Source organism: Pristis pectinata, chromosome 3 (assembly GCF_009764475.1).
Source record: "Pristis pectinata isolate sPriPec2 chromosome 3, sPriPec2.1.pri, whole genome shotgun sequence".
Classification (NCBI taxonomy): domain Eukaryota; kingdom Metazoa; phylum Chordata; class Chondrichthyes; order Rhinopristiformes; family Pristidae; genus Pristis; species Pristis pectinata.
In genome coordinates, this window is record NC_067407.1 from 119,117,218 (window position 1) to 119,129,714 (window position 12,497).

Consider the following 12,497-nt stretch of genomic DNA (forward strand, 5'->3'; position numbering starts at 1 on the left):
TCTGCACATTAACAGGCTTACTTTCTCACCTTTCCAGTTCTGATGAAGAGTCCTTGAGTTGAAATGTTGACTCTGTTTCTCTCCTGGGGTGCTCCCTGACTCACTGAATTCTGCCAGCACTTTCTGATTTGTTTCAGATTTCCAGCATTTCAAGTTATTCTGATCTAAGTATATCTTTTCCTCGGTGTGGAGACCAATGTATGCACCCTGGATTATAGATGTGATCTTAATAAAGCCACGTATAATTTCAGATGAACTTCCTTTTGTACTTCAATATCCTTGGGCCTACGTAACATTTGTCTTACAGGGGCACACACCAATAGCTTGTCCTGGTCCAACCACAACCACATCGGCCAAGAATGCACACCAGCGGCGAGTCTACTTTCTCAGAAGGCTAAGGAAATTCAGCATGTCCCCATTGACCCTCACCAGTTTTTATCGATGTACCATAGAAAGCATCCTATCCGGATGCATCACAGCTTGGTCCGGCAACAGCTCCGCCCACGACCCCAACAAATTGCAGAGTTGTGGACACAGCTCAGTCCATCACGAAAACCAGCCTTCCCTCCATAGACTCTGTCTACACTTCTTGCTGCCTCGGAAAAGCAGCCAGTATTATCAGAGACCCCTCCCATCCTGGACATTCTCTCTTCTCCCCCTTTCCATTGGGCAGAAGATACAAAAGCTTGAAAACAAGCACCACCAGACTGAGGAAAGCTTCTATCCCACTGTTCTTGAGCGGACCTCTTGTACATTAAAGATGGTCTCTTGGCCTCACAATCTATCTCGTCATGGTCCTTGCACCTTACTGTCTACCTGCACTGCACTTTCTCTGTAACTGCAACACTATATTCTACATTCTGCTACTGTTTTTCCCTTGTACTACCTCGATGTACCTTTGTTTTGAAATGATCTGTATAGATGGCTTGCAAAACTAAGTTTTTCACTGTATCTTGGTACATGTGACAATAATAAACCAATTCAATTCAATTCTTCTAAATTGCTTGCTGTACCTGAATGTTTATTTTCTGTATTTCATGAACCAAGCTTCCCACCACACAAAGATTGTGGGTTTTTTTCTGTTTATGTTGCTATAGAGAGAGAGAACTATTTTTACACATAATCTGCCACTTTTTGTCAAAAAAAATGGAGATGCAGGAAATATGAAATAAAAGGAGAAAATTTTGGAAATACCCAACAGGTCTGTCAGCATCTGTGAAGCTGAGTTAACGTAGGTCAAAGACCTTCCATCAGAAATGGAGCAGTGAGAAACAAGTGTGGTTTAAGTTGCAGAGAGGAGAAGAGGTGGGCAGAAGAGAGGGAATAGGTTATCCAAGTGACACAGCATTTTCAGAGCCATTAGGTTGACAGATGAGTGAGGGCAATTTGAGATAGGATAAAAAACAAAAGGACATGCTGGAACAGTGAGAGGCAAAACACAGCTGTGAAACAGAAGAGAATGCTGGAAATGCCCAGCAGATCTGACAGCACCTGTGGAGATAGAAAACCTGAGTTAATGTTACAGGTGGAAGACCTTACATCAGATCTGACCAGTCGTGACAAAAGAGTCTGGTACCCGAAATTATCAAGGCACCCAGCTGGAAGACTAAGTGCTGCTCCAGCTTACCGGAGAGTGGAAGCTCAGAGTCTGTGTTTGATTGCTCAGAGTCTGTGTTTGATTGCTCTCATGTAGAGGAGACCACATCATGAGCACCAAATGCAGTACACCAAGCTGGAAGGTGTACAAGTGAATCACTGCTCCACCTGATGGACTGTTCTGGTCCCTGGAGGTAAAAGGGGGAGGTAAAAGGGCAAGAATTACCCTCAGTCATTTATTAAACAGATGGCTCTGAAAGCATTGTGTCACCTCGACCACGTTGGTCCCCACCTTACCTCCTTTGTTCTCTCCACCTCTTCCTGTAGCCTGCAACTTCAAGAACACTTGTTTTTTTTTCATTTCTCCAGTTAAGTAAGTTTGCAGATGATTTTAAGATTGGTGGTGTTGTGCATAGTGTATTAGACTAGCAAAGGATATAGTGGGATATAGATCAGTTGCAGATACGGGCGGAGAAATGGCAGATGGAGTTTAACCTGGCTAAATTTGAAGTGTTGCACCTTGGGAGATAAAATGCAGAGACAGTACACTGTTAATGGCAAGACCCTTAACAGTGTTGATGAGCAGAGGGATCTTGGGGTCCAAGTCCATAGCTCGCTGAAAGTGACTACACAGGTTGATAGGGTGGTAAAGAAGGCATATGGCATGCTTGCCTTTATTAGTCGAGGCACTGAGTTCAAGAGTCAGGAAGTAATGTTGCGGCTTTATAAAACTCTGGTTAGGCCACATCTGGAGTATTGCATTCAGTTCTGGTCGCCCCATTATAGGAAGGATATGGAGACATTGGAGAGGGTGCAGAAGAGGTTTACTAGGATGCTGCCTGGATTAGAGGGTATGTGCTATAAGGAGAAGTTGGACAAACTTGAGTTGTTTTCTCTGGAGCGGCGGAGGCTGAAGGAAGATCTGATAGAGATTTATAAGATTATGAGAGGTATAGATAGACAACCAGTATCTTTTTCCCAGGGTTGTAGTGTTTAATACCAGAAGGCATGCATTAAGGTGACAGGGGGTAAATTCAAAGGAGATGTGCGGGGCAAGTTTTTTTTACATGAAGACTGGTGGGTGCCTGGAACGTGCTGTCAGGGGTGGTGGTGGAGACAAGTACAATAGAGGTGTTCAAGAGGCTCTTTGATAGTTACACAAATGCACAGGAAATGGAAGGATATGGACATTGTGTAGGCAGAAGGGATTAGTTTAGTTAGGCATTGATTACTAATTTAATCAGTTCGGCACAACATTGTGGGCTGAAGGGCCTGTTCCTGTTCTGTACTGTTCTATGTTTAGTTCTGACGAATGGTCATTGACCCGAATTGTTAACTTTGTTTCTCTCTCCATAGATGCTGCGTGACCTAGTGAGAACTTGTAGTACTTAGCTTTTATTTCTGTTTTCCCTAATCTTTGTTTTCTGTTCCTGAACCGATCCTACATCGATGCTGCCATATTACTTGAGACTCCACAGCCCTTACTTACACAAGGACATTTCGTGTCGTACCTTATTAAGCTTTTATTTCTGTTTTCCCTAACCTTTGTTTTCTGTCCCTGAACCGATCCTGCATCGATGCTGCCGTATTACTTGCGACTCCACAGCCCTTACTTACACAAGGACATTTCGTGTCGTACCTTATTAAGCTTTTATTTCTGTTTTCCCTAACCTTTGTTTTCTGTCCCTGAACGGATCCTGCATCGATGCTGCCGTATTACTTGCGACTCCACAGCCCTTACTTACGCAAGGACATTTCGTTTCGTACCTTATTAGAAGTCTTGAAAATCCAGATATGCCACATCCACTGGCTCCCTCTCATCTACTCTGCCTGTATTACCCTCAGTCAGGCTCTGAGAGCACTGTACCACACTATCACAGACGGTCCCTTTGTTATCTCCACCCCTTCCTTCATCTTGCCAGTTCAGAAAAGCTAGTTATTTGTGACAACTTTCTTTTCATAAAACCATGTTGATTCTGTCTAATTATTTTGTGATTTTCAAAATGTTCTGTTATCACTTACTTAATAGCTGACTCTAGTAGTTTGCTAACAACTGACTCTAGGTTAACTGTTCCAGAGATTTTGATTTTTTTCTTTCCTTTCTTTACTGAATACTAGTCTTGCATTTTCTACCTTCCAATCTACTGAAACAATTCCAAAATCATCTCAAAGGCGTCCAATATCTTTACAGCCAACTTTTATAGAACCCAGAAATGCACGATATCAGATCCAGGGATTGGCTTAGTTATACTTCCCTTAATTCTCCAGTACTTTTTCTTTAGGGACATTATTGATTTTGAATTCCTGTCATTAGAGCCTTGGTTCACCTGCAACATTTATTGTCTTCTAAAGTGAAGAGAGATAAAAGAAAAAATGTTTGATGCATTATCCATTTTGTTATTCCACAATATAATCTCTCTGCCTTTTCCTCTGTGGACTGGCATTTATTTTTTGCTATTCCCTTTTTAAACGAATTGCAAGAGCCCTTGAAATTGGTTTAAAAATTATTTATTTCTAATTTACTCCAATTTTCCGTCTTCTTTCCCCTTTTTCAAACCATGATTGCCTAATTACACTAATGAAGCTTTTTAGTCTCTGGTTGCCTGTGCTAAATACATCTGAGAATATTGACAACTGCATATTCAGTTCCATTATGACTTTTAAAGATATGGTGGATTATAATGCTGCCATGCATACTAAGTGAATGAATGGTAACTTTCTTGAGTGTGTGAAATGGTGAGGAAATGAAGAATAAGAAAACAATGGTCAATGGCTTGCAGATTGTCAATTCATACCTCTGATTTGGACCCACTGTTTCAGGGCTCAATGTACTGTGTACAATCTGAATTAACATGGCATGTTACTTATTAATTACATTCTATAAGGAAGATGATTAAACAAGGATAACACATTCAAGAAGTCCTGATTGTGAACTTCCTCTGGAATTGAATCATTTATCATCAAGGGAACAGGGAAATAAATGCAGACATCTCTCACATCTTCGCAGTCACACAACACATGCTTACAGGAGGAACTGCAATATCCAGGTAAGAGTCAGTTCATCCAATGAAGAGTTTAGACATTACTAAATTAATCAACAGAATCGTTTGATTATTGGATATGAGAGAAAAGCTGACATTTAGAATAATTCCTCATCAAAATATTGTGAAAAAAGTTATACCACCACAGACATTCAATTTCTCACATTAGAATTAGAAATGCTTTAAAATGAGCCCAAAGTTCCAAATTCAACAAAGAAACAAATAAAAATTAAGCCTATGCTTTCTGTACACCAAAGGGTCTTGCTGTTTACTGATCTGATTAGCTCCTCCTTTGATCACTTTCCCACTAAATAGTGCAAAAGTACATTATTTTGAATAAAAAAATCTAAACAATTAGAAGTTGGAAACCATTAATTAGGCTTATTCATAATAATTAAACATTTTTTCCTAAATATCTATTTACTTACACTAAATTTTTATCATTTTTATTTGGTCAATTTCTTTCATGTGCAAGGATATAATTCTGAGTTTGATTATACTGGAGAAGCTGTGTACAAGATGTGAAGCACAAACTTGACATCCAAATTTCAGCTACACCTTTGCCTGATTGGGTGATGCTCACTCAAAACCTTGAAGTGTTCTGTGATCACTATACCCCTATTGTTAAATGGACAATTTTTTCATAATGGCAACTTGTATTAAGATAGCATCTTTTATGTAGAAGCCCCAGAGGAGCTTTTCAGAAAGGAAGCTGATGCTGGACATGAGGAGTGGACAAGCTGAAGGGAGATGGGGGGTGATGAATGGAAGCATGACTGAAAAGATAGAGGCTTCTAAGAGAGATGTAGCATGAGGGGCTGCAAAGGAAAAATCATACTGAAGACTTGCTATGTGATGGGAAGAAGGCGAATGAATAGAAGTCACGGAATTATAGATTGTGGACAGTGATAAAGGGCTGGGGAAGTTTCCAGAGGTAGTATTAAACAAAACTTTCCAGTGAATTACATGGGTCTCTGACATTATGTAAAGTTTCCAGCATATAGAGATTAATGAAAGATTCCTGATTTCAGGTTTCTGTGTGCTTCTTCACCTTACCATCAGAAGCATTTGTGACTCAGCTTATTCGACATAAAATGAACTCTGATTTATTCTTGGCTTAATGGAAATGAATGACAAGCATTCCTGGAATAAGAACACAAACTGATGGGAGATACAGAGAAGATTAGATAACATAGGAAGGAGGAAAATGGATCACCTTTTTGGGTGTGACAAATGTCATTTGCAAGAAATTTCCTTTATATTTTAAATTTCCTGTATTTGTAGATTCTCTTTTTAACTTTGTGAGCTCTGGAAATTCATCAGGTCTTATACTGTTGATCCTATTAAGTTGAAAAGCAACACTGTACAATTCTAGTCATTTTCAAACCATATTTTTAAAACCATAAAAAACTTTTGTTTTTGAATGAGAGGCATGAATAAGGATACTTTTGATTGCTTTTTCATTCCCATCAGTTAATAGAACTTCTTTGACATCTGCAGAAATAGCAACCTGCAAAAAAATAGCATTGAACGATGAGCAAATATGCTTGTCTTGTGTAGAAGTGAAGACAGAACTGACAAGCCTTCAGTATCATGCTTCTTCACCTATTTCTTAGTAACAATCTTCAATCTTTTTTCATTTTATGTCTGCATTATTTTAATCATTCAATCAAATCAGTCAATACTTTTATCATTCCATTTGCGGGAGCCTCTATCTTGCTATCATTCTGTTCAGTAATTGGATTGTGACAGTGGATGATGGTATTCTGAGAGGCTTTCATTTGCAGCCTTCTGTTTATCTAGTACAGCCATCATACTAGGCTGTCACTCTGCCTTTCAGCCTGCCTCTGTCTGTCCGCCTGATGTCCTTCACATAACTTTGCATTTGAGGCTGATGGCTTTGTAAGGGTAGTGTGTGCATGCATGTGCACACGTGCATGTATGAGAGAGTGAGAGAATGTGAGTGAAAGTGTGAGCAAGCGTATGATTGAGAATATGAGTGAGTTCACAAGTGAGAGAGTGCATGAGTGCAAGAATGTGAGTGAATAAATGCAAGTGAGCGCACGAGAGCATGAGGGAGCGCGAGTATAGGATGGAGCGCGAGAATGGAGCGACGCAGCATGAGAATAGAGCGAAGCAGTGCAAGAACATTCTGAAGGGAGAGGGAGAACAGCCAGAGGTTGTTGGACACATTGGTACTAACAGCATAGGTAGAAAGAGGGATGAGGACCTGCAGAGAGAGTTTAGGCAGGACTTTCAGGGTTGTAAATTTGGGATTACTCCCTGTGCCACATGCTAGTGAGGGTAGAAATAATAAGATAAGACAGTTGAAGGCATTGCCAAAGGAGGGAGGGCTTTAGGTCCTTGGATCATTAGGATCACTTCTGGAACAAATGTAAACTGTACAATGAGGATCGGTAGCACCTAAACTAGAGGGGGACCAATATCCTTTGCAGGGCAGTTTGCTCACTCTACTCAGGAGGGTTTAAATTAATTTGGCAGGGGGTGGGTATCATCACAGCAGATGGGGAGATTGACCCAAGCATAGATACATCAAGTCCAGCGGGCAGAGTAGACGGAGGCAGATTAGGGAATATGTGACAGCTAGCAGGCTCAACCATGTTTAATGCAGGAACCTCACAGGTAAGACAGATGAGCATGGATCAGCACTGGATTGCAATCACGGAAACATGGTTGAGAGAAGAGGGGGACTGGCAGCTTGAAGTTGGGACATAGAATTTTCCAACTTGACAATGTAAAAGGGGTCACACTACTGATTAAGGACAACATAACAGCTGTACTTAGTGAGGATATCCTGGAGCAATCATCCAATGATGACGTGAAAGTTAGTTGTGTTGTGGATTGCAAGGAACATTGCCCAAAGATACAGCAGGATATAGATCAGTGGAAAGATGGATAGAGCATTGGTGGAAGGAATTTAATCTCGACAAGAATGAGGTGATGCATTTTGGGAAGTCAATAGGGATAGGACGTGTACAATAAATAGCAGGTTACTAGGGAATGTTGATGATCAAAAGGACATTGGGGTTAAAGTCCATATTTCCCTTAAAGTGGCAACACAGGTGAATAGGGTGGTGAAAATGGCATATGACATGCTTGTCTTCAGAGTTCAGAGTATAGAAAATATATGTTGGGACGTTATGTTGCAACTTTACAAAACACTGGTTAGACCACACGGAGTATTGTGTGCAGTTCTGGTTGCTATACTATAGGAAGGATTGATTGTGCTGAAGAGAGTGCAGAGGAGACTCACTAGCATGTCACCTGGATTGAAGGACTTTAGTTATAGGGAGAAATTGGATAGGTTGGGTTGGATTCCTTGGAGCAAAGGAGATCAAGGGGTGACCTGATAGAAGTACATAAAATTATAAGAGGCACAGATAGGGTAGATTATCAGAATCTTTTTCTTATGGTAGTGGTGGGGGGGGGGTAAGGTATCAAAATAAGACGGTGAAGGTTTAAGGTGAGAGGGAAGAGTTTTAGAGAACATTTAAAGAAAATTTTTTTTTTTTTTTTTACACAGAGTGGTTGATATATTGAACTCCCTGCCGGAGGAGGTGATGGACTCGGATACAATCCTGACATTGAGGAGACATTTAGACAGGCACTCAAATAAGCAATGCCTAGAAGGATATGGTCCTAATGTGGGCAAAGGGAATTATTGCAGATGGGCCAAAGGTCAGCATGGGCGTGGAGTGTCGGAGGGCCAAAGTGCGCATTTCTGTGACTCTGATGTGAGCGACGCAATGTGGAATTGTGAGTGAGGCAGCGCGAGGGAGACACTGAAAGGGAGTGAGGGGGTTATTGAGAAAGAGTGAGGGGATTATTGAGAAAGAGTGAGGGAGAGTATGAGGGAGTAAGGAAGTGAGAGATAGTGTGAGGGAATGTGAAAGAGTGAGGGTGAGCCAGAGGTAGAGAAATGGAACAAATGAGTGACAGACTCCCACATTTTTGGGTTACCTGGGCACATTTTACAGGAGCATGACAGGTTCATCAAATGTCAGTCAGGACAACGACATTCCTTATAATTGGAGAGAAATAAAAACCTGTTTTTTGCTGCTTGGCAATGGGACATAATATCTACTCAATAAATAACTTAGACCTTAAAAAAAGCAGGGGTGATTGCTCCCAAGTGGTTATTCTGCATTACAAGAATCTAATTAGTGGAAGTTTAATTAGCATTTTTGTTATATTTGCTGATAGAAAAATACAGCTAAACATTAACAACTGTATCATAGTTCTCCAACTGTGATTTTTTTTCTTGCTGATGCTTTTCATGTATTTGGGAAAATAGATTGTCAACTGAAATGCTTTGACTGTGGCAATGAAAGTAGTTCTTCTTGGGGCCTGCAATGTCACAACAAGGGATATTGAGTACACCAGGATGAAATGCTTCTGCTCATCTAAGGCAACTATCAAAATCAATATGATACGAAAGCAAGTCAATCTAGAAGGTCTCTCAAGACATTACAGCCTGAACTCAAGTGATGCAGTTGACGGTCCCTACGACCCTGCAGTCAGAACCTTCAGAACACATTTTTCCCCTCCTTTCTTTATTTGCTTCTGAATGGAAGGGTGGGGGGGGGGGGGGGGAAGAAAGAAGAGAATTGAGCAGACTTACCATGAGACCAGCCAAGCATGTCATTCCACCTCCCAGTTCACAAACTGCAAGGCCTCTGCAGAATAAATAACATTTAAATAAAAGGAAATTATAGAACCAGTTGCAAATTAGGTAACATGATTTTGGAAGGATATATATTACAGCACAATTCACCCTCTACAGAGACACATCAACAAGCAGGAAGTTACAAAGATATGAAAGGCAGAAGTCTTGCTGCTTCACTGGGCCACCACATGTAGCTTGCTTTTTAAAAATAATTATATAAAAAATAATTGTGTAGCATGTTAAGCAGTGGGGGTTCTCATTAGTGTTCACTGCAACACTAACACTGCTGTGCTGCAAATCTGAAAAGGTTCCTTTTTTCCCCCAAGAGGCTCTGTGTCCTGATTGTGCCTCCTGTGATGGTGCAGTGAATCAGTGAGGAAATGTCAAACAAAAGAGAGGCAGAAGGAGTCTGAATGTTTCCTTCAGCCAAATACTTGTTCAACTCAGTAAGTAACTACTGTAATTGAAGAAATCCAAGGCAAAAAGATTCAGTGGTTCAGCAAAGTGCAGAGAATCTAAACACTTTGAATTCCTTAAGAAGTCTGAAAAAAAATGATTAAGAGAAGTGTTCTTTTTATTTGTGTTAATTTGATAAATGTTTTTACTTCTATCTTTTGTGATCATCATCTTGGAAAGCTAATTGAAAGCAGTTACTTATTCCAACTGTGCAAGTTAGGATGTATTGAATTGAAGTGCATAGCTGAAATCACTAGATCTTAGCAGAATCTAAGTAAATGACTGTTGCTATTTCATCTTTGGTCTTGTTAAACAATCCCAATCTATTTCTTGGATCAGTGTAGAAATCAATGTAAATGTTTAAATACTTGCAGCATTTTAAAAGAAAAAAAATACATTAAAAAGTTATGAACTGTTTCCCTCATTCCTCTTCTTCACCCCAACATGCATTCAGACATGGTCCTACATATAATCATGTTTTCTGGACCTTACCTGAGTTGTCAGTCTTTGTATGTGATCCTTGGCATGGAATGCTGGCAAGCTTTCCTAGTGCACAAGTCAACATACCTGATCCAACTCTGCGCTCATCAACTGCCATCCATGAACATCTTCTAGCCAAGGTCTCTCAAGTCTGAACAGAGCCATAAGACCTTTTTTTCCCTCAATTGGGAACACTGAAAACCCACTGAGATCAGTTAACTGAGCATGTTACTGGGGTAAAACCAGGAACCTTCCTAGCTTAGGTCTATACTAGAAGAGATATTTCCCAACTTTGCCCTTGTAGGAGCCTTTCTCAAATAGCTATGCTGTTGAACTGGGAGTACTGACAGTGAGAAGTAAAGCTAAAATAAAACAAATGTATCAGCACAAATATTTAATGACTTTATCAGAATGAAAAATTAAAAGAGATCAATATGTAAAAAGGAAGACATACAGAATTATTGCAAGAATTTTAACAGACTACATTGGTAGATTCTCAGGCCTGAAGTGGCAGTAAGTGCCTGTAATTGTGCACACTTCTTTTTCAAGAAAACAAATTTAAAAACTGATTTGTCTGTTTTATCTAACCAAGCACTTGTCTTTTAACGACAAAAGCCCAAAAAGGATTCTCTTCTTCAACAAGGGCCAGACAACTTCTACTATTACCAGATTGCTTAAAACGTTACATTTTAATTGAAATCGGTTCAATTGTGAAAGAGAGAAAATGTCTAATGTGTGATTATTTAGCTGTCAAGTCAAAATCCAGAAAAGAGCAGCATTTAAAATGAGGGCCCGCACATTCTCTCTGCTCCATATCAGGCATGACACACAGTAACACTATCTCATCACACACAAATATCTTTTCCAAAACTATAATGTAAAAATAAGTAATTTTGTACATATCTAAGTAAACTATTCTTTGAAATATTAAAACTGAATAAGTGCCAACATTTTAATTGAAGATTAAAGTTTGCTCAATGACTTCCCTACATCTCTTTTCACTGTGTCCATGCCTGTGCGTTGCTGTGTGTGCGCGTGACAACGTTGCCATGTGTGCGTTTGTGTTACTGTATATGTATGCACACTTTGCTGTGTGTGCGTGTTGCTGTGTGTGCCCGTGCACAGTGCTGTGTGCATGTTCATTGCTGTGTGTGTGTGTGCATTGCTCTGTGTGTGTGTGCATTGCTCTGTGTGTGTGTGTGTGTGTGTGTGTGTGTGTGTGTGTGTGTGTGTGTGTGTGAGTATTGCTGTGTGTGCATGTGCATTGCTGAGTGTGTGTGCATGTGCATTGTTCTGTGTCTGTGCATTGTTTTGGGTGTGTGTGTGTGTGTTTGCACATGTATGTTGCTGTGTGCTTGCACGTGAGTTGCTATGTGTGCCTCTGTGTGCATTGCTGTGTGTCTCCATTGCTGTGTGTGCATGTGTGGGTGTTGCTGTGTGTACATGTGTGCGTGCGCATTGCTGTGTGTGCATGTGTGAGTGCTGCTATGTGTGCATGTGTGTGTGCGCATTGCTGTGTGTGCATGTGAGTGAGTGTGCCTTGCTGTGTTGCGCATATGTACATTGCTCTGTGTGCATGTGCGTTACTGTGTGTGCGTGCATTGCTGTGTACACGTGTGAACATTGCCGAGTGTGTGCATTGCTGTGTGCATGTGTGAGTATTGCTGTGTGTGTGCACACACGTCAAGTCTTTGGCATACTTTATTAAGAAAGGGACAAGTACAGTTCTGATTTTGTACCTCTAGGCAAAAACACCATGTCTATGTAAAGAAGTTGGAATTCACCTTGAACTGTGGAGATAAAGTAGCACAAAGTAAATGAAGAACTATCAACTTGGTATATTAGTAGACAAATCCTTCTACATACCTAAATATATCACTGTGTTTAATGCAGTAATAAGCCAACACCTCTTCTGAAGGCCAGATGCCTGAAACAAAATGAGAGCAAGTGTTGTTAGCTAATGGACAACAAGAGCATGAAATCACTACCTTTCTCCAGAGGGAAAACATCTTAATGCACAATACTGTAGCTTCTAATCTGCATTTCCCATAGCTTGTTGCTAATCCAGCCCATTGATTAAATTGGCAAAATAGTTCAAAGTCTTCAGATTTATATGTGGGGAAAAGCACCAATATTAATTACATAAATTGCAACAGTAGCTGGGATAAAAGAAGGAAGCTTAGGCTCAAAAGTCACAAATTATTGGTTCAGGCAGGTGCCTTATTAAAAACACAATT

General features: G+C 40.3%; 1 protein-coding gene across 1 annotated transcript in view; it reads right to left on the reverse strand.

Moving 5' to 3' along the window:
- The window catches only part of camkmt (calmodulin-lysine N-methyltransferase), a 287,014-nt gene that overhangs the window by 64,643 nt on the left and 209,874 nt on the right, over positions 1-12,497 (reverse strand). Inside the window, exons 4-6 of the mRNA XM_052013219.1 lie at positions 12,127-12,187; positions 9,280-9,334; positions 6,084-6,147 (exon numbers count right to left, since the gene is read on the reverse strand). Coding sequence (XP_051869179.1) covers positions 6,084-6,147; positions 9,280-9,334; positions 12,127-12,187 — 180 coding nt within the window. The remainder of the gene's footprint in view (positions 1-6,083; positions 6,148-9,279; positions 9,335-12,126; positions 12,188-12,497) is intronic.